The sequence below is a fragment of the Lagopus muta genome, chromosome Z (genome assembly GCF_023343835.1).
Source record: "Lagopus muta isolate bLagMut1 chromosome Z, bLagMut1 primary, whole genome shotgun sequence".
NCBI classification, from domain to species: Eukaryota; Metazoa; Chordata; class Aves; order Galliformes; family Phasianidae; genus Lagopus; species Lagopus muta.
Window position 1 is genome coordinate 7,961,168 of NC_064472.1, and position 22,428 is coordinate 7,983,595.

Consider the following 22,428-nt stretch of genomic DNA (forward strand, 5'->3'; position numbering starts at 1 on the left):
GTTGGGTTTCTTGCTATTTTTTTTAGGGGACTTCTGCTTCTAGACACCCTCCACAAGCACCACAGTGAAAACCCTGCTACAGCCATGACAAAGAGCCTCAAGGTAGCTGCATGGTGCCACATTACAGTGAAACATTTATTGTCACCATGAGCAGTTCAGACTTAAGAGATGTGGGGAGCAACTGTGTATTGGGAAAGCATTTTCCAGAGAACAGACATCCAGTCAGAGCAAACTTCAGTGCTTCTGTTCTGAATGAGGTTTAAATCACCTCATTCAATATTCTGTGTTGTCTTATGTAGCAGCACAGTTATGTAAATTTATAAATCATACACTAATTAGCACACAATTTCATAAATTTGGTTACAGTGAAAAAGGAGGTTACTAACTAACCAGGCTGTGCTCTCTCGCCCTCAGATGGTACAAACTGAAACACCACTGGAGGTTGTATTTCAAAAAATCTCTGTTGCAACTTTTGGAGTTTAACCCTGGGCTCATGTGTGCTTTCAAGGGATACTTTTCGATATCTCAGGCTCAGTCTCTTTCAAGCATAGCTAAGCCCTTTCCTCTCCTTCCTTAGCACCAAACCTCCACAGCTCAGTGGATCACTGCAAATTTTGTTTTTCTTGTTTCTCCCTTATTCAGATTCTTGTTATATCCACTGTCACATTCTTCTGTAATCTAATTTCATACCACCATTGCTGCTAGCAATGAAATTCAGTCCATGCCTTGTTTATATCCAGGTTTCACTCTCCTACTCTCTGTGTGGTTCCTCTGACAAGCTTTTCTGTAGGGGAGCAGACAAAGCTAGGTCATTTCCTCCTTTACTTATTTACCATTCATCCTTTGGACAGTAGCTCCCCAGATGCAGGAACATGATCTGGAAAAGGATAAGGGGCACAGGCTTCAGTTGGGAACCAGTGGTGGAAGACATTTCTCCCTCATCAACTTATAATCGTTTATCAACTTCTCTCCACCTTCAGAGCTGGCTTCTCTCATCCTTTGGTTCAGTTCTCTGCCTGTTATTCTTGTCCTTTCTTGTCCTTATCTCCATCCTTTCTTTCTTACTTTCTAACTCCTTTCTGTCCCAGTGCATGCTGCTGGCTTCCCACTTCTCTCTTTTTGAGATCTATCCCCTAGACTTCAAGCTCTGAAAGAAGTCTTGCTCATTTTCACAGCGATATTCATGTCCTGGAGAGAAAGAGAGGGCTCATTGGGTTTAGCAAGCTGATGAAGACTCAGAATACACATAATATGATGGTGTGGAAAGTGGAACACATTATCAATGACAGTTACTACATCTGAGTCGGACAAAAGACACCTGAAAATCATTCAAATAAACAGAAGTCTTTAAGATTAAATGAAATCCCCAGATAATTTATTAGATTAAGACCTCACATACATTTATAAATATACGTTCAAGATGGTGTTCAACAGTGAGACTTCAGAGGCTACAAGAGGAAAGCGCGTGATTGCTGCAGGTCCACCACGTGCAAGGTGCACAAAAGCAGTGAGCACACAAACATGCGCAGTGCACATTGCACGAGCCACCTGGGAAGAACACAAAATGAAGGTGTGGGCAGCAGCCTTGGCAGGAGCCACGTTCCTCCACAAACTCTCAGGCAGAACACAGCCCAGCGCGCAGCTGAAGCGTGTTAACTGGAAACACTCTGGACAAACATTCTGTGGCTGGACTATCTCCCCAGCGGCAGCTTCCTAATACAGGAGCTTAAAAGTAAAAGGACACTGTCAAGTGATTGCTTTTGCTAGTTTAATTTTAGCATTTCCTCTACTGTTTTAGCAGATGGAAAACAATTCCCCTCCCAGTCCCAAATACTGATTTTGTCCTTTCCTATTTGACAATCATTGATTTTTTTTCTAAGGCTATAAATGTTTTAATAACTTCAACTTTGTAGTGCCTCATGGCAAAATATCTTTGCTTGCACTGACTGCTAAACACTATTCCTAATGTACTGCTGATAACTAGAGCAAGAACCGGCATTATAAAAAATGATTTTTCACAGGGTCTGCCAAATTAATAGCTTTTGCTTCTCGGTTCATATCTCACAGACAGTTAAAACATGCAGGTTTTCATCCATCAGATATTTCAACTATCTTAATTTGAGAATTCTTGCCTACATAAAGGTATGCCTCCCGTGTAGCTCTGACTGATGGACAGCACCTTGAGTGTAGAACCTGCAACCCTGACAATGTCACTTTAAAAAGAGCTACTACCAAAATATAGATTTGAGTCAAAAGTCACCATCAGAATTAGAATTGTTAATGGGCAAAATGGATCATAAGGAATCCTAAAGCAGCTTTATACCAGCACCCACAAAGAACCAAAGAACATAATGCTCCCATGCAGTGTTCTCAACTGGGTACGCAAAGGCACCTTTTAAGAGATCTACTTCTATATTTTGCTTTTTTGAAAGGTCAGTTAGCACTTATTAGAAAAGGCAATCAAAGTTTCAGTCAAAGTGGAAAAGAGAAGAGAAGCAATTGGACTGAAATCAGAGAACTGTTTCTTTACACATGCCAAACCTGAACAAAACCAAAACAAACTGCACACACAGAAATCCCCAAACACTAAGATCTACGTGTCGGTCATAGCTTTCATGGTTTTCTATGCTTTTCCTGTTGCTCCTTGTACATTTTTCTCTGCCTTCCCCATCGTTTCCCTGCCTTCCTAAAGAAGCAGGCTGCTCGTCCAGCAGAAACATGCTGAGTGAGAAAATCTATTGCCCCAGCTGCTGTACTTGTGTCAGAGCACCTATTACGTCTTTGGGGCTTTAACCACAAACCTGTGCCTTCACAGGTCGAGGGAGAAGAACCAGGGGGGGAACTCAACAGCAGATGGGTATATTAGAAAGAACTCACTGTCTCACTGACAGCAGGACAGACCAAGCAGGGTCTTTCTACAGTAGTCATTTTCTGGTCCAGTAATGCTGCTTCCCTCCTGTAAACTCCTCCGAGCAGCCTTTAAAATCCTGCTGGGATGCATGGAAAAGGTATCACCTAATTTGTGATTAAGACAGATCCTGAGTGAAACAACTCAGAATTATGGTTCATCTCCTCCTTCATTCTCCTTTTATTTCATTGCTATAAAAGCAGGACGCTGCCAGGGGGTCTGTCTCGATGCTCTGCATAGTGCATGCTCTCATCGGAGGGGCACAGTGGACCTCATTGCTGAGCCTTGCTAGCTCCTTGCAGAGCACAGGAGTACCAAGCACTGCACGGGAGCACATTGGAGGCAGGGAGCAGTGACACCCTAAGGATCAGGCCAGCAACCCGCTGCCATTAAGATCAGCACGGTTACCTAAAAAGACTGTCAAAAAAACCGCACTGGCCCACGAAGCAGTGTTTGGGAGCAAATGGTCTAGAACTTGCCCATATTGGCTCAATTCTACCTTTCCCTCGCTGCAATTTTACTGTGCAAAATGAGTATTTTAGCCTCATATTTCTAGGAACACATGCCGGTGGCTACTGTTACAATAAAATATGAACACAGCATTGTGGAGAAAATGACCATTAATCCTGTAATCTGCAGTCATTTTTACCAATTCTGCACATTTCTTTAAATAACCAAGTACATGCAGTAGATGGAAGTGCATTTAAATAAACTGAAATAGATATAGCATGAATAATTAAAGCCGGCAGGGAAATGTGCATTGCAAGCTGCTGGTGGAAATAATTACTGATTTGTCTTATTTACAATGGAGCCTGGATACCGGATCAAAATAGTGCAAGTTAGTGAAAATGTCTTAAGACTGTTCTTACCCTACCACTGCTATAAATTTCATCTTGAGAAGTACATCACATAGGTTTTGGACCACTACAACATCTGACCGTGTACTGCTATTTCAGGGTTAGGTCTCCCAGTACACAGACTATGTCAAATAGCACTGATTTAAAGAGGAATGTATTTCAAATGGATGCCTAAGACATTAACCTGCAACATCATGTGTTCATATTATTAGACGCTGTACAGTTGAGCTTATGATATAACCCCTAAAAATGCAGCCTGTTAAATACCAGAATGCTGAAGGGAAAAGTAGATCACAAAATCATTGACAAAAGTAGTAAAGTGCTTGTACCTTTGTAATACACCAGGTTTTAAACAGACTTGTTTAATTAGAAAATAATCTACTTTGAACATTGTGGCTCTTGAATGTTAGGCAGTTTTTGCAAACTGCTTTAGAGCAAAAAATCGATAATGAAATACACTTCTGATATGAGGCTGGCAAAACTGTGACTTCAATCTATTAGAAAATGTTGTAGATGAAAAAAATTCTATTTTTGAATGATTACTTGGCACATGAAAGATTCAAAAAAAAAAAATCTTAACGCTTTCTGATTGGTGTATCCCCAAAATATCCTTGCAGCATGATTACTAAATCCAAAATGAAACTAGATGCTAATTAACTGTGTTTTAGAAGAAGGAAGACAATCTGTTGTTGCTCAAATAATTTAAAAATGGTACTTAAAAACAAACAGATCAGAAATAAAAAGGTACTACAAATTCTATAAAAGGGGAGTAGACCAAAGAGCAGTGTCAAATGAAGAAAATCTCCTCCAGCAGCCGTCTCTCTTCTAACTCTCCTGCTCTGCTTCTGGAATCACGAGGGGACTGGCACCAAGATGACGACCTGTGATTCACACGACCAGGCGTGTGCATTTTGTTCTTCTCATAGGATTCTCTGTAGTAGTGTCCTGGGGCAGATACTGGATTCATAGCTTGAACCATGTCAAGAAGAGAAGCTTCATACCTACAGAAACACACAAAGAAATTGAAGATCCATTAAGCATCACATCATCATGTAGGAATTGAATTCCACCTTTCCACCTTCACCATTCAAAGTAGATCTACACTTGTCTGATGGGGTCCATTAGCCCAGAATGAGTTCTGTTATCTAAGTTCCTGTGAGGAATACCAACACAGAGGTGGTGAAAAAGAGGTGAGCAAAGCATGGGTTCTTGGGTTATTTTAAGCTATTTCATCAGCTTTTCCATTTGATGTGTGTAATGTCTTAGTCACACTCCGGAGATTGAGGACTGAAGTCAGAGATATGACAGCCAAGTACACAGAACAGGTACAAGGCGGACCCACACAGGTAATGGTAAAGTGACTTATATGCATGCTGCACTTTTTTGAATAGACCTCTACACTTGATTTAGTTTCCTGGGGATTTGAAAACAGCAGGAGACTTTATTATTATTGCCACAAACTACACGTGCTTCCAGTAAATCTCTATGCACTATATGGAGTCTGTCTGGTGGAAGCACTGAAGGAATATAATCTAAACAAGGCAATACAAAATCAACACTTCAGGCACTATGAGAGGCAAAGGTGCTAGACATTACTCAGGCTGTCCTTTAAGTGTGAGTACAGATGTGGGGGAAGGTTGCAAGCCACTGTTAGCTAGTAACACACACTGAATAATGGCAGCTGCTTTAAACAGGCTTCCTATTAATATTCACACAAGACAAGACCTGATCTAAATACCAGCACAGGATTGATCATTACAATATATTTTCTCCTGTCCAAACCTAAATGTCTTAAAGAATACTGGCTCCACTGCCTCCCTGGGAGCCTGTTCTCTAATATAAGAGATATCACTCAAGAGTTTTACCCCAAAATCCCTTTCATTCCATTTTGTTGTTAGCACTGACCTGTCTGATGTTGCCAATGCTGAAATAATTCACACACTCAATAACTTACACACAGAGAACATTATTCACAGCACCCAACCTAAGGTACGAGTGTAACTGGTTGGTCCCCATAACGTCCCTGCCTTGTAAGCAGAAAGACTTCATCTATAGTGTGAGTAAACATCTCAAGCTGTTTCCTGCTTTGAGTTGCAGAGGAGGAGACTGAGAAGACTATGAAACTAAATCAGCCAGCTGGGATTCTTAAGTAAAAATATTCTCCAGTGTGAATACAGTTTGCTGAAGTGAAAGATTAGCAGAGGTCAACGGAATTCCCAGAGGCAGAGCACAACTAGTGTTGCCCAGCACTGCCATGCGCAGCAGGAGCTAAAGTGACTCTCTTCCCTGAACTAACAAAGCCGTGTGAAATATCTCTCATTAGCTCCAGCAGTGAGAGTTACATGCCAACCACAGTCAGAAAGCTGACCATGACAAGCTAACCTAAGATACTGAGACACTTAGAGAATTAACTATGGCACTGATAGGTTAATACCGACGTTAATGGCAATCGTTAGTTATGCTCTTATTGCTTCAGAAAGTCAACTCTTTCATTTCCTTTAATATTTATTGTTCCTTCCAATTTGATGGTGGTCATCATTCCTAATACCGCCTGACTCAGTATAACTGCATCTCAGTGCTCTCTCTTCTATTTAACAGTCTGCATTAGTTTCCTCCAGACATAATAGCTTATATTTCATCCAATCAGAAACTCACTTTGTAAAATTCTTTCACATTTTGCACTTGTCTACATGACTTTCTATCATCTATCTGTCCAAATCACTCCTAATAGCCAGAAATGAGTGACTCAAAACAAAAAATTGAGCTTTCATTTTGTTTCAAATGGACTGTGCAAACAGCTAACCTTTCTCCAACGTGATGCCTTACAGTTACTCTAGCCAAGAACTTCAGAAGAACATAGGTAGCCATGCTAAACCACTGCATACATGCCCGCTGTTCGTATTAGCATTCAGAAAGTATCTTCTAAAAACTTAAAGATATGTATAATGGAACAAGCCCTACTGCTAGTGGAAACTAGCACACAGCCATATGAGACTTTCCATGCAGAAAACATTTTGGAATGAGTCTATACAGATAGACACAGATGCTTTGAACCCAAAGAAAACCAGTTAACACATACATTGGTTTCATTAGCCACACCTAAAACTTTTTAGATTAATCTAGTCCAGCATACAAATGCTTATCTCCTCTGACTGTAGTGCTATCATAAAATTTCAATTTCTCCGGCAGCCACATTTAATCACAGATTAGGTAGGGAGAAACCAAACCAGCCAGTGCATTTATAGTAAACGTGCAGGCCCTAGATTTCAGCAGTACCTTGGAGTTCATTTCTTCTGCAAGTTTATCTAAGTTTTACAGCATTTCTGCTATCAGGAAGGCTAAATGATTTGGCAGATTACAAGAGCAGCAAATAGCGAAGATTATGTAAAAGACCAGGTGTTGTAAATCAGTCTATTTGACACCACAGTTATATATGCAATAAAGTGAATGAACTCTGCTAACAGAGCTCTATCTGATAAAGAGAATGCTCCTTGCAGGTATTTAGTGTTTAATCCAATGATAATGGCTTGCCCTAGTTTGTCTAGGCAACATCAGACAGCATCTGGCTGGAGGCAACTGACTAGACCTAGAATGGTTTGAAGCTTGCAAAGACAATTTTCTCTCTGTTTATTTGTATCCAAACATTTAAAGAGACACAGCCTGAATGCTCAACTCCTGAAATGAAACTTTCTCTAAAAACTGCATGTGCATTCCTTCCATGATCTGAATAAATGAGCAAGTAAAAACGGATTAAGATCACGCTTTGTAGCATCAGTGAAGTCAAAGCTGCAGCATCAGGCACCTAAACTCAGAATGTTTCAAACATAAAGACTGCTCTGGCAAACTTGGCTTGTGAATACTGAGTGGTTTTTTTTTTATGGAAATTAACAGCCAAGAGTGTCCCAGTGCTGTTCATGCTTCCCAAATTGGAAAAAATCCCGTATGTTTTGCAGAAGTACCAGCATCAGACATTAAGCTAGATACTGAAATTCCTCATGTATGGACGCTCAGCCAAACAACGAAATGTCCTATCAGTGGACATAGACACTTATGTACATTTTATTTTATGGGTTTTGCCCTTTTAGCAGCATGGAAATGAGACAGGCAACTGTCCCTTCAAAAACAGTGATAATTCAGTCTGCCTTTACCCTTTTGCTACATTTTTTAGTTTACTGGAAAGTCAGCAAGTACATCATAACCGACTGGAAAACATCTTTTCTAAGCCTGGCTTTGGCATTTTCCCCATGCACATTTTTTCATGTAATTGTCATGAACCTGAAAATTTATGTGTTTCATGATGGGATAATAAAGTTCATGCAAGTCTGAAAGCTTGGGCTAGAAGTCATGTAGCTGCTAGGCTTTGGAGAAAATAGGCCTAAGCAGTTTTCATAAATTCCACCAGGAGAGGGAACATGATCAGTAGATGTGCAAAGCGTAATGAAGGCAGGACCACACAAAGAAGGCAGCAACAGATGCAAAGAGAACAGACCAAGGTAAGTAGAGAAGCTCTTCTCACAGTGAAGAAAATTGGCCTTTCTTTTTAATGTACAAAGTAAAACCCCAAATAAAGCTGCATACAGAGCAGCATGGAGATTCCAAATCTGTCTGAGAGACAGGTAACAAGGATCAACCTTGTAGCTGTCTCAGTGCGGCGCTGTGTCCTGGTCAGGCATTGCACAGCATGATTACAGTACTCTCCTAATCTCCTGTGTACAATTAATACAGATTTCTGGAAATTTGTCTCCTCAGCTGCTGAAGTGCTTGAGGAAATTATACTGCAAACTTTCAGCATTAGCTTCTAATTAAGTCGGTATCTAGTAAAGTTCTCAAACACTCCATGTCCAAGAGTTTTGTAGTCCATCGCTACGGTAACAAGAAACAGCAGACAGTGCTGTGATTCAGAGCAGCTCTCTGAATGTCCCGGTTTTAAAGAAGAAAATAGTATAAAAATAAACACACTCCACTGCATTTCTGTTTCACTGCTTGTGCAGCAGGGAGACAGCGCTCTGAGCATCCACAGGTGCATCGTCCTTTGTGCCGTGCTTCAGACCGGAATGGGAAGGAAAGCGTGCGCATCTTTATGACAAAAGCAAATGTGGCTGTTGCTCTGGGAACCATAAGACCACTTATTCCTAGGATGGTTGCTGAGAAATCACCTGAAACCATTTAGCATTCTACTTAAAAAAAAACACGGGGCGACCGGAGGCAGCGGTCCTGCAATGTATGGTACCTACAAAATGGCCAGTTGATGCTGAATGATGCACAGAACTCAGCTGATGGTCAGAATATTAGAGAAAATGGTGTTTTTGAAGGGAACATCAGCACATATTGGTATCAACCACCTGAACAGAGATGTTCGTTCATTTGTTTAGACTTTCAGGATATGTCACTGAATTTTTAATATTTCTCTATTTCCCATTGCTGGTAAAATATATTTCTTACATGCTGTACAATTTTTAAATCACTCTATTGTATTTCCACTTTGTGCGGTCCCATTTAACTAATAATATCATTCCCTCCTTCCTGTAAAAACAGCACAACACCAAACAAGCTTGATATTTGGAGGAGCAGGAGTTTCCCCATGAGGCAAAATAACTAAACTTATTAGAGTCATAAATACTCCAGCAGTGAGATATATGTATATTTCTTCAAACAAGCACTGTCAGATATTATTTGATCACTATGTTCAGAGATATCTTTTCATTTACAGTCTCTGAAAATTTATTCTTCAACCATAAATGTGTACAAAACACAGAATGTCTCTTCTGCAAGGTGATGGCATTTCAACAAAGCATACTGGCAATACGGTTTTGGAGATTAGTAGCTATATAGGCTTACTTTATTTAACTATATATACCAGAGGAAATAAAAAGGTTTATTTTTATACTACTGCTTATATTTTCAACATAAAGTTCAAAGTGATTTACTAATGTTACATGAATTGCCTTTGAATTACGGTACAGTATTGTGCCCAAGTACAAAGCCCAACACTATTTTGTATTCATAAAACATCATCTGCCTCCAAGCATTTTACAAATGCTAAATACGGCTAAAAACACATTCAAGGGGTAGGGAAAAGACCCATTTTACAGAAAAGGAAACCAGGCTTATTGCTATTATAAAGCAAATGTCAAATCCCTACTTGATTGGAATAAACAGGGCAAATAAAAGCAGCTTCCACAGCAGACAATACACATGCAGATAGGGAAATGGCCTCAGTGGTCAAACAACCCCAAAACCTGAAGACAACACACTAGCAATACAGTGTGAGGTCATATGGAAAATACCAGCTGTATTGACTCCTTACCCATCCAGAAGCTAAGCCAAGCTCTGTAGAAAAAAGGCTGAGCACCATCCAAACAAGTCCTAGCTGCTTTCTGCCATCTTTATTCTTGTGTCCACAATTCTCACACTAGGGATGATGGACATTACATTCCTGGCTGTCATTTCAACAGTCTGTTGTTCACAAATCTGTCCGAATTATTTTTCATCCTTCAGTTTCTGCAATATCCTGTGGCAGCAAGCATAAGATGTTTGCTGCTATAGAAGGACACCCTCTTGCATGTCCTCTAGTTTCACTGAACGCTTTTTAAGGATTGACTGCAATTATGTGATAGCATCTGATGAACAACAGTTACACTTTAAATTTATCCCTCATCTTTACTATTTTGCAAACTTTGTTAGTATTCTCATTCAGTCTTTTCCTATCCAGTGTCAACAGCTTTTCAGTCCCTCTTGGTGCAGCAGTTGCTCCATCCCCTTCATCACTTTAATTGTCCCATGCATCTTTTCTAGCATCCACAATCTCTTGCTTGAGAGGCAGAGACCAGGAGTACTCAAAGTGCAAGTACACCAAGGCCTGTGTATCTACAAGCTTTTGTGGAGCACTGAGGAGCCTCTGACTTCACAAATGGCAAAAAAATAGCTCTTGAGTTCAGTATCAAATAGGCACACTGTTGACTATTCTTTTTTGGAGTTTCTTGCCATATGCATGACATTTGACTACTTGAAAGAACCCTACAGACATTAGGTTATCCATCTAAAAACATTAGGTAATCCAGAATATTTCACTGTTCACCTCTTGCTCCAATTTACCGATGAAGAACCATTCTGACACTGAAACACCCTGCTACCAACTCTTCCTCATCATGAAAAATAAATATTAAGTCCCTTTGCCTGTTATCACAAAATCAGCAGTAAATACAGAGAAGGACTTTCCCCTAATCCTGCATAAACCTGGATGCCTTAATGCTGAGTCTTGGCAATGGCCTTTTGAGAATCCAAATATATTATGTTCAGTGGACCCTCTCTGTGTCTCTAGATTTCCTGTTTCATGAAGCAGAGGTCTTACCTCTGCAGAGGTCTTACCTTCATTCTTCCTTCTCTCCCTCCCTGCTGTACAGAGTATAATCCAGGTTTTACCCATCATGCTATCTGGCCCAGCAAGCTTGAGATGAACATATCAATGAACACCAGAAACTAGTTGGATAGGAAATGAAAGCTGAAAAGAGAAACTGATCTTGCAGTCATTCCCTGAAAGCCAAGATAGGGGACCTTGCCTTTCATGTGACCTGATCTTCAGTGACCAAATAACACCCTGGGGGATAATCCCTTGTATTGACTCCTCAAGATGCTGAAACCTCCCAGAAATGAACACAGTGAAGTGCAATCTTCGAGCCTAAGGCATCAAGAGGATGAAAAAGATTAAACAAGGAATCAGAGACAATGGGACTGTGCCAGTTAGCCCAAGATTCTCATTTCACGTTCATGTGGGTTGGGACTCAGAATTGACACTTCACCATGGGAAACAGGAGGAGGCAAATTAAGCAGTGCTGTACTTATTTAAAACAACTCCAGGTTGGGACAACTCCAGGTTGCCTACAATGGGTCTGTATTTTCCAAAAGTATCTCAAAGTTTCTCAATTCTTAAAGAAAAAGATCAGACTGAAGAATAGTTCAAAGCAATTAAAAAAAGATCTAAGTCTTTTATTTAAAATACATCACACAGTGTAAAACAGAATATATTTACAATGTCCTCAGCAAAAGCCTCCCGGAGTGCTGTAAAACCCACACCCACATAATAGAGAGCTTATGGTATCAGAGACTTTAAAGAATTCTCCGAGGCAGTTTTCACAGAATCATAACCTAGAGAAGGAAAAGACTTATTAGATCATCCAGCCATCTCCCCGCTGACGGAGAACAATTCCCTACAGTGTGCTTCCTAACACTTTTTGCTAACAATCAGCCCCTTGCTATTCTCCTTGGGAGGCCATTCCACAGTCAAATATATCTCATGCTATCATTACCATTATTACTTATTTATAGGCTACAGCATAACCTAAAGGGCCTTGGTAAGGATTCGGTGATCCAACTCCACAACCACCTGTAAGAGTAACCATTCAAAAGAGCAGACAGTTGCACAGATTTTTGCTTTGGAGTTTGGTAGGAGGAAAAACTATGCAATGCATATAAGAACATACTATATGAACACGTTTCTGATACTCAGCTACAGATAGGCAAAGAGGTTTCTTCTTCCTCCCAGTTTCACACTCCACTTTTGGTGCAAATACTCCTTAAGTATTTGAATAACATTACATTCCTCCCTTCTGCTCCAGTCTCAGACAACATTTATCTGAGCCACACATATTTTAATCTTCTCTCATAAATCAATACCTCTTGCACAGCAACAGATTTTGCCACTCTCCTCCTGTCTTTATCAGTGTATTTCTAGCAAGCCACCACCCAGAGACCAGAACCACGTTCCCCTGGTGTGATTACACAGAAGCCAAAAGGAGACCAGCTCTCTCCAACAGTCAAACAGTCAGCCAACGGCCTTTTTGCAGCCATTTCATGGCTCTTGTGCCCCTCCTAATTAGTGTGACACGCTGCAGCGTAACATGTTGCTGTATGCTGTAAGACCTGCAAATCAGTGAAAGGAATGCCTCATTTTGTAGGGTTACTATTATCCCTACATCTTCAGGCAAAAGGCATCAGAGCCTTTGCATGGGAGAACATGGAGAAAAGCAGCAGCATTTGGTAATGACACACATCCTCACTAACCAAAATGAGCTATGCTCAGCAGCACTATGGGACAGTAGTAAAGAGCTACAGAGGGCCTGGTCTTTAAAGAGGCTGAGTACTGCTGGCTTAACCCTGTCTTTCACACGCCAAGCAGAGACGGTATGCTACAGGATACTGAGATCCACATCAGCATCTCAAACTTTTGTCCTAAGTCAGAGCTGATAAGAGATTTTTCTTTTGCAGTTTTCACCCTGGCTTCACCTATGATAACATCCAACCGGCTGTTATTACTGAAATAAGAGTTACTGCTGCTCTCATTTCTCATTGCTAAACAGGTCATTTTCACTTACCGATAGTCAGAGACTAACACCTGCTTTCTCACCTTTCCACAGTCTGCCTCAGTACTCCCAACCCTCAGTTCCCCTACCTTTTTACTCCTGGTAACTCAGCCTTTTATGTTATTTTTTCACCGGACTTTCACTCAGGCTTTGCTGCCATGTTACCAACCTGTCAAACTGAAAGGACTGCTTTATTGTTTTTGTCTCTGTGTGCTTTTAGTACTTAAAAAACAACAAAAAACACAGATCGTTTCTTTTAAGGCATAGCTGCAGGCAGCTGAATTGGCATAACTGAGGTTGTAATAATTCTGGAACAGGGAGAGTGAACAAAGACTTGAGTGCTGGGAAGTAAAGAAACCTTTTAAATCATATCTGCTAGTGACAGAAGAATAATTTAGAATGAAGTTTTTAGTATAAAAGAAAGAAATTACAGAACCATGGAACTACCATGGAGTTTAACAACCACCTCTGCAATCACTCTGTTTGTATTGTCCTTCTCTCCCCTCCCACACACCCATTTCTGTCTCATCAAGTCTGAAAGCTCTTCAGATCAGAAAATGAACCTCAGTCTATGTTCAGCACTGGAGGCCCTGATTCTGCCGTGATATTACATAATAACTTTGCACTTCAGAGCATGCTTAGCTTTTATTCCCTTTAAGCACTCTGTCATCACAGCATATCTCCTGCAAGATCTTCACCCTTTATTGTTATGGGCCAAAACTAAGCTGTCATCATATTTTCTGCCATACCTCATCCCCCTACTTCTCCTGCCTTAACAGCCTTTTTTCTCAATTTTTTTTTTTTTTTTTTTGCTCTTACAAGTTTGGCCCCAAGCATTTTTCCCCTCAAAGCAAGCTCTAATTCAATGAATCATCTTTAAAATTGTGCTTTTTCTTTTATAATGTGCTAAAGCCCCTGACAAAGGGTTTGCATATGTATGGTACAATGAAATTCTGCACCTCCACTCTACCGTTCCAGGTCTTGCTCCTTGGTTTTGATTTCTTTTTCATGTTTCATCTCTTTTTCCTACTGTGCTTTCAGCAAAGCTAGGACAGAATAGCATGGAAAATGCCCCCATACGGAGGCTAGAACTTTGCAGGTACTTTGTAGGTACTAAATAACTTAACAAAAAAATAATTTTAAGGGGCATGGCACAGGGGGAAAGAATGGAAAAAAAAAAAAAATCTGCTTGCAAAGTCCATAATCATTTACATGGATTGGCTATCTGCCTTTCTTCACAAGCTCAGTCCAAATTCCCTGCTTGCCAGATAATAAATCAACTTTTTGCTTCAATTGTACAGTCACTGGAAGATCTGCAGAGTTTTAGGTCAAGCATTTATAACCATTTTATGATTCCAAAGTTTCTTACTTTGTCATTTAGTTACTGAACTGTGAGCTTTCATTGACTTTCTAAGCATTGTGGCAAGAACCGCTACTAGCTGTGCAAGATTTAAAACCTCATTGAGCAGAGGAGCAAAATCAGGGCTGTGGTAGTTTTAAGTATATATTGGGGTGGAATCGTGACCCTATGGAAGCCAATGGAAGTTCTGCCACTTGTTCATTGGGGCTGGGCTACTTCCCTGTCTGCTGCAATTTGTTGTGTAAGGATGAATAGGTACTGCAAAACCCCTATTTGACACCTTGGAAATGAGATGCCTCAGTGAATGCTTGGAAATTATTTATTTTACCTTTTTCTTTTCTTTTTTCCTTCTATCCTGGTGAAATATTTTATACACAGTCAATTGCTGTACCTAAGCACCAACTCTTCCTGTGGATCTGTATTATACTTCGCCTCCTGCTTGTCAGCTTAATTTCTTCTGCTGTGGCATGGAGTGTTTAATAGCAAAATCTAGCACTCAGATTCTTTTGTCTCTTAATTATCTCTGCCCTGTCAGCTGTATCAGTGAAAACAAGTTACCATTAGACAATTCAGATACCAGTAAACACCAACTTGTGATAATATAGAGTCCTGTATTGCTGTCATTACAGAAAAAAACTGTTTCAGGGAGGTTTGAAAAAATTAAATAAGCCCGGCACTTCTAAATGACTGAAAATCTACAGATATCTTAATTATTCTTCAATAGCTTAATCATTCTGAAGAATCATGATCTTGTATAATGGCCATTTTAAATGAGAGGTTTGCTGCTCTGCACAGTTGCCACTGCCTTCTAATTGTGAATTAAAGCATAACTTAGCGTGGCCTTATGCCAGCATGACTAGAAAAATTTACAGACACTAACTCTGGTTGAAATAGGGGGAAAAAGCAGTTAGATTTCTATAAGTAATAGGAAATCACTCACCAAGTTGTACTTTAAAACAAAACACTAGAGCTTTAAGTTGACAAACTGACTTGAATTAAACCACACAAAAAAGTGCTTGCACTGTAAATCTTACAGGGCAAAAGTGATGGTAGGTTATCATTCTGTTTATTAGCATGCACTTTGCAGAGTTCAGGGCAAGTATGGATACGCATTCATTCCATTTTATGCCGCACATTACTGAAAACACATTTCCCATAAATAATTCATAAATGCATTGTCTGAAATTTCAGATTCCAAAAATATAACGTGGTTTTCAACTTTATGGTTGCTTGGTGTTCAAAACAGAAATAGACAATTGGATGGATGGACTTGGCAACCCTGATAAGAACCCATCAGTCAGAATTGCACTCCAGAGGTAAATGCAAACATCTTCCAGTTCCTGATCCATGGGTGCGTGTGTTAGCAGTCCCTTGATGGGGAACAGGAAGAGAAAAAGAAAGGACAGAAGTAACCGAGTAGTGAGCAGAAAGTGACGGTCAGAGACTTGACTTTAAAAAGCACATTTTTCAGAAAATAGTGTCCTGGTCTTCTCTGGTCATGAGCTGGATGCAGAAGAGCCAGGAGGAAAAGGTCACTTCACCAAATACTGTGATGAGGAGGTAATGGGCTGAAGCTGCCAAGAAATCCAGAGGAATTTAAATTTGAAGTAGAGTAATAGTTAAAATACAGAGAATGGACGTATTTTGCCTTGTGAAAAGCACGTCTTCTGGCCAGACTACGCCACAAACCTGAGCTCTGCTTGTTGCTCTGAGATCTTAATTGATAAAACCTCATTAATTGTAATGGCATAGCGACTGGCACAATCTTTTACAACACTTATGTTAGGATAAGAGAAATTAATAGAATCCTGCAGTTCATCTAATGTCTAATCTCTGCTGGGAGCAAGTGACCACAACTCCTTCTGAAGAAACTTCAGTATACTTCATAGGGTACAGCCATTAAGTTTTACGTATCATATGATTCTGTATTTTGCTGACATTGTATTTGTAGTTTATGCTCAGTAGCTTCTTTTTCCTTCATCAAGTACTCAGATGCCTCCCATCAGACGGCAACTACTTTCCAGCCAGATCTGCACTAACTGGCACTGCTCAGCTCACCTCCCAGAGAGAGGCACACACCGTTCTGGGTCCCTTATCTAATGAAGCCCTTGGTGCCTACCCCAAACAGAACCACCTACTTCCTCCTTACACATCAGCTCTTTCTTAAATCACATTCATTCCATTTTTCCTGTGAGCAAACACAGCAACTGAGCTTGAATTCTCAGCATCCTAATGTATTGATTGCTTGGGTGCAGACCATACCTGATGAGACAACACTCCCATAAAAATTGTATTCCAGTACCCAATTGCTGTAAAACCTCCTGCTTTGCACTGTTAAACCTCCTGCTCTGTGTTGGAAGGGTTGGGACTATCTGATGCTCCATTCATTTCCAGGTGCGCTGCTCAACTCTCAGGGGTAATCTCTAAATCAGCTGAGATTTCATACATCAAAGATGAGGATACATAATTCAAGAGAAGCCACTGAGATAGAACAGCTGTAAAAAAACGCAGTGTGTTGGTGGTGCTTGGTTTAGCATGTCAAAGAGGGGTGATCGCAGGCATGGAGTTGCACACAGCTGGCACAAGACCATGCTGTGTGGCAGAACGGGTGGCATCTTTGCGAGCTTGATAGGGACACAAGTGCTCAATAGGCTTGACACTGTGCAAGTTCCAAGTTAGAAGGCACCCTACAGAAAAAAACAGCAGTAAAGCACAGAGTATGAGGCACTCAGGCCTGGTGTCCCTTGGCCGTAGTCATCACAAGCTAACAACCTCTTTCAAAAACTTTACACAGGTGGTAGGCGTCCCACTGAGATAAATTACCTACTTCTGGTTGCTGAACAGATGGGCAGGGAAGTGAAATTTTAGTTTGTTCATTCCCAGCAGTAAGTAGCAAAGATGATCTCGGGCTCTGCAGGATTACTTTTCGATAACCATACACCTGTGGATAGTCCACACTTCTGTCAGAAACTGCATAACGTCACTGATACACCACAAAATAAGGCAGGGCACCGAGTGGCTCACAGGACTAATACTAAGTTTCTATATCATTCTGAGTAACTGCAAGGCTGAGAAGGGCAAGAAAGTATTCATAGAGGGACCTCAGCTGGCAGGAGAAGTACTCCACCAAGCATCTCCTAACAAATGCAAAGTCCTGCACCAGGGGAGGAATAACCCCTGGCACCCGGTACATGCTAGGGCTGACTGGCTGAGAGGCAGCTTTGAAGAGGAGCTGGACAAAAACCTGAATAGAATCATAGAATCTTCAAGGTTGGAAAGACCACTAAGTTCTTCTACTCCAACCATCAGCCCTTCCCACCATGCTATTATGTCACTTCCCTCACTGCCACATCTCCACGGCTCTTGGACACCTCCAGGGACGGTAACTCCACAGCTCACTGGCCAGCCTGTGCCAATGCCTCACCACTCGTTCTGAGAAGACATTTTTCCTAATATCCAACCTGAATTTACCCTGGCGCAACTTGAGGCCATCACCTCTCATCTTATTACTGCTACTTGGGAGAAGAGGCTGACCTCCACCACATCACAGCTTCCTTTCGGGGAGATGTAAAGAGCTAAGTTTAATATTTAGAAAAAGGCAAGTGAGGGATTGGAGTATGTGGCATGCAAAGGATGCCTGAGAGAGCTCCAACTGCTCAGCCTGAAGCAAAGGCAACTCAGGGTGATCTTACTGTACATACAAATACTTGATTAGCCAGGGAAAGAAAGTAAGGCCAGCTTCTTCTCAGTGAAAGGATGAGAGGTAACGGGTGCAAACTGAAACACAAGCTGACTCTGCTCTGAGCAAGCAGCTGGATTAGATGATTCCCAGAGCCATTCTATGACTTTATAGTGGTCTATTTGTCTCTTCATAAACATAGTAAGCCTCATGACAGTGTATAAGAGAATTCCAAGGATGGACTGTTGAGGATTGGACTCTGATTTGCCCATACAATACAGGCATTTGCAACCGAGGAAGCTTGAACTGCCAGTGCCTGCAATTGCAAAGCCCCATAAACTAACCCATGCATTAACCAAGGGCTTCTGCACAGAAAGATTTGCAATTCAGTAAAATCAAACTGTCTGCATGAGAAACATGATGATGTATTTAAATATGGGGTTTTGCTCCCTTCCCGATACTTTACCGAATCACTTGAATCTATTCATGTACAAATGCATCATAGTGTAAGTACACAACCTCGTATAAATATGTATATAAATATGTAAATATTTAGGAATATCCATATCCACACATTAAGAAACTTAGTAAAAAAGTGGTTAGTATCCGCACCGTAAGCTTGCAAATATTTTTCGGGCAGAAATCTCCAGCTAACTTTACAGCAGGATCTCTCAAAGGAAGCAGAACTCTTGCTTTAAAAAATAAAACTAAGAAGAAATAAAAAGGAGCACGCTACAAAATGAATGTGACCCAGGGACTTACCCTTCTATGCAACAACACGAGCAGAGAGCACAGAGACAGTGAAGTCCGCAGGGCGTGAAATTAAAATTTTCACACAGATACAATGAAGTAATGATACAACGTTACAACCTTGGCACAAAAATCTTCTGGTTTGAGTGAAGTCATGCAATGTTACGGCTTGTGCGCGGGCAGGAACAGTCCGCTGCTAAAAAGTTTGTAACAAAATAGGAGGAGTGAAAGCAAGAGAACTGGATGGGCAATTGCAACAAGGCTACACATCGTGGTGACCCTGACGCTTCTTACGTCGCTCATCACAGCCGCATCGAGCTGCCAGCGCAGGCTCAGGCAAAGAGAGCACGCTTCTCTCTCACACCTAGAAATCTAGGAGCTGAGATGCCTTTGGGAGATAGGAAAAAGACAGAAAGGGATTTGAGCTTGGCAAGGAAGGGAGAGGGAGAGGACATCTCTCTCACTACATCAGTTTGCTGCCTCTGAATGAGGCGGATATGCAGGCTCCAAATTCCAAGCATATGGATAGGAGCAGGGATGCACAGAGCAATTAGCAGAGTCAAGCTGGGATGAGCAGCAGCTGGAGCAATGCAAAAGTCCTTCTAGGAATTGCTTCATCTCATGGAGTGAAAAAGGGAAAGCAGTGTTGGAACAACATGGGCTATTTGGAAAGGACAAGGTCACGGGAACATAAATGGGGCCTTTGTACAGTTCTCTGGCAGATCCACGTGCAGGGGCACGGTCGCAACAAAAGAACTTCATACATCAGACTGGAGACTTGCAAAGGATGCCATATACCTACACGCTGCAACACTGAATTATCAGATCATCTGCATGGATCAGGAAGCGTTTCATTTCCAAGAGTATGAAAAAGCCTGCACACTCATAAATCGTGAATCTGCTTGTACATTATGATGTTTCACAGATACCTGGTAGACTGACAGATGTGCGTGCATTCAACAAAATGTATTTATATGTCTGCACTGGGGGGAAAAAAAAATCTGCATTCAGCTCTGCAGCTCATCTCCAAGCACGATCTCCTGGTCAGAGGCACACACACAAGCACTACTGGTAATGAGGGGTGTGTGCCACTCATGCTTCTGGAAACGGAGTAGGAAAAGTGCACATAATGATGCAGAGGTCATTCCTGACATGGCATGTTTCTCACCCTGCTGATCCAGGACAGGACACACAGAGAAACATACACCAAAACGCGGCTTAATAAAATCTTTAAGTCTCCAGCTTATTAATTTAAAAAAAAAAAATAAAAATTCTCATTTCATTCCAGTGATTTCATTAGGTTAGACTTCTTCATCTTTATTAAAAAATAATCAGAACTGAAATGTTTCAATAAACTCAATTTCTGTTTCAAGTAGTAAAAGATGATTCAATGCAGATGAAGCAAAAATAAAAGTTAAAAGTACAATGGCATTAGAGGCTCTCAGAATCTCACTTAAAAGATTTTAAATATATAAATTATACATTAGTACTCTAGAATGTCTTTTTTGTTATTGTTATTATTATTTTTTTTTAACAGAAAAAGAACTTTGAAAGCAAATTTCTCACTCAGCTTTCCAGTTGTACCTACCAAAACAAAAGCCTCTAAAGGTTATGGTTATGAAGGAGAGAAACAATATTTAAGGCACTGCTACTAAAATAGACAAAGATAACTTAGTACAGGACTATTTATGGTCAGTGAATGCTTAATTTTCCACTGTGTTTTCAAATTATTTCTCCCTAACACAATCAGACTGCGAGAAATAATTTTGGTTTTTTTTTCCACAGAGGGTCATAAATGAAGTACAACCTCATAAGCAATACAAAACAGATCAAAATTATTATATGTGACCCTAAATTGTGTAGGAGCTAGAAACAAGTTGTTATAAGAAATTTATATGCTAAACCTAATAAGTATCTATAATGAAATCCAACGTGAAGAAAAAAAAAAAAAACAAAAACACAATAAAACCCAAATCCTTTAAGATTATCTAAAAGTTGAGGAGAACTTCATTGCTATAGTGACGACATGCTAAAAACCAAAATTACCAATATTCAGTAGCATGTGTTTTTGAAAACAAAATTGTGTACTAGGAAGAGAGTAAAAGTCCCACCTTGCAGCAGAAATTGGAGCTGTCAGCTGCAGCAAAGACCTGTAAATTGACTTTAACAATCTCCTTGCTACAGCATGGGGGTGACCAGGCACTGGGAGGTGATCTTTGTAGGTTCCTTCCAACTAAGGATTCTCTATGACTCTATGATTCTAAGATTCCATGAAAAGCATAAATACACAAAAATAGGAAGTAAACTTGCTCGGGACCACGTAAGAGTGACAGAGCCTCAGCAGAAAAGGCTGAGGTTTTGTTCATAAACACCATGAAGTTTATGATGCCAAAGAGGACTTGGTGAGCAATTTATCACAAGTAAAGGTGTCATATAAATACATTACAGAACAAATCAACAGAATGAACAGTAATAAGCAGCTGGGATCAGTTGGTATTCATTCAAACTTCTGAGGGAGCATAGGGATGAAATAGCTGAACCACTGTTAACTATGATATAATTGCCTAAAACTGCCTCAGTTGTGTGGCAGTGAGAATTGGCAAATGTAAGGTTTATTTTTAAAATGATCCGCAGTGATACACAAATTTAAAAATAGAAGAATGTTGGTGTTTGGAACAAGCAGATTGATAGGAACTACAGTAAAGGAACTTCCACAATACAAGCTTGATCTGTTGATGAAAAGTATATTTAATTGTAATCCATTGGAAATATCTACTAGATTTGTAGTATTATGCAACCTGAGAGGAAAATATAAAGTTTATCTGCAGTACCAAACATTTTCAGCAAATCTAACACCAAAGACTCAAAAGTTGTTGTAAGCTAAGAGGAAAATGGGCAGATAATTGTTTCAAAAATGAGAAATAAACAGATAACATTAAAATTGGTCCACTGGAAAGTAGCCAGGGAGGTCACCCAGGGAGCAACACAGAAATCTGTTAGGGCCTGACCTCTTTAATGCATTCATAAGTGGGCTAGAGAAAGGACAACTAATGAGATGACAATACTACACTGTTCATGGTACAAAAAACAAGAGCTGGAGGTCTTCACTGAGGCAGAGAATTAGAATATGATGAAGAAAAAAAAAAAAAAACGGCACATTAAAGCCAGTCCTGGAAATGGGGCACATCTAACGGTATAAAGTGTTGGTTAATGTCCTTAAGCAACAGAGATGCAAGAATTTTTATTGAGTAAGTTATCACAAGCTCATGTGCCACTGAGGAGGATGCGGTACACCTGCACTCCCTCTCCCAGAGCTCTCAGTACCTAAGCCCTTTGATTTATAACACACGTATTAAAATTGTATTAATAACCAAGGCACAGACCATGCAGCACATAGGTTAACCCTGCATTTGCCTCCAATACATAATCAACACATAAATGACAAACAACTTATTTTTAGTTCCACATATTCAGCTACAAGAGGAATAAGATGTCAGTGTACGTTACTCCAGGCT

The 22,428-nt window shown here is 40.4% G+C and overlaps 1 protein-coding gene across 2 annotated transcripts in view; it reads right to left on the minus strand.

The window, feature by feature from the left end:
* Window positions 1-361: 361 nt before the first annotated feature.
* The window catches only part of KIAA1328 (KIAA1328 ortholog), a 180,347-nt gene continuing 158,280 nt past the window's right edge, over window positions 362-22,428 (minus strand). Inside the window, exon 11 of one of the 2 annotated variants that reach the window (XM_048932498.1) lies at window positions 362-4,766. In XM_048932498.1, coding sequence (XP_048788455.1) covers window positions 4,553-4,766 — 214 coding nt within the window. In that variant the 3' untranslated portion in view covers window positions 362-4,552. The remainder of the gene's footprint in view (window positions 4,767-22,428) is intronic. The other variant, XM_048932497.1, reaches the window with a different exon arrangement.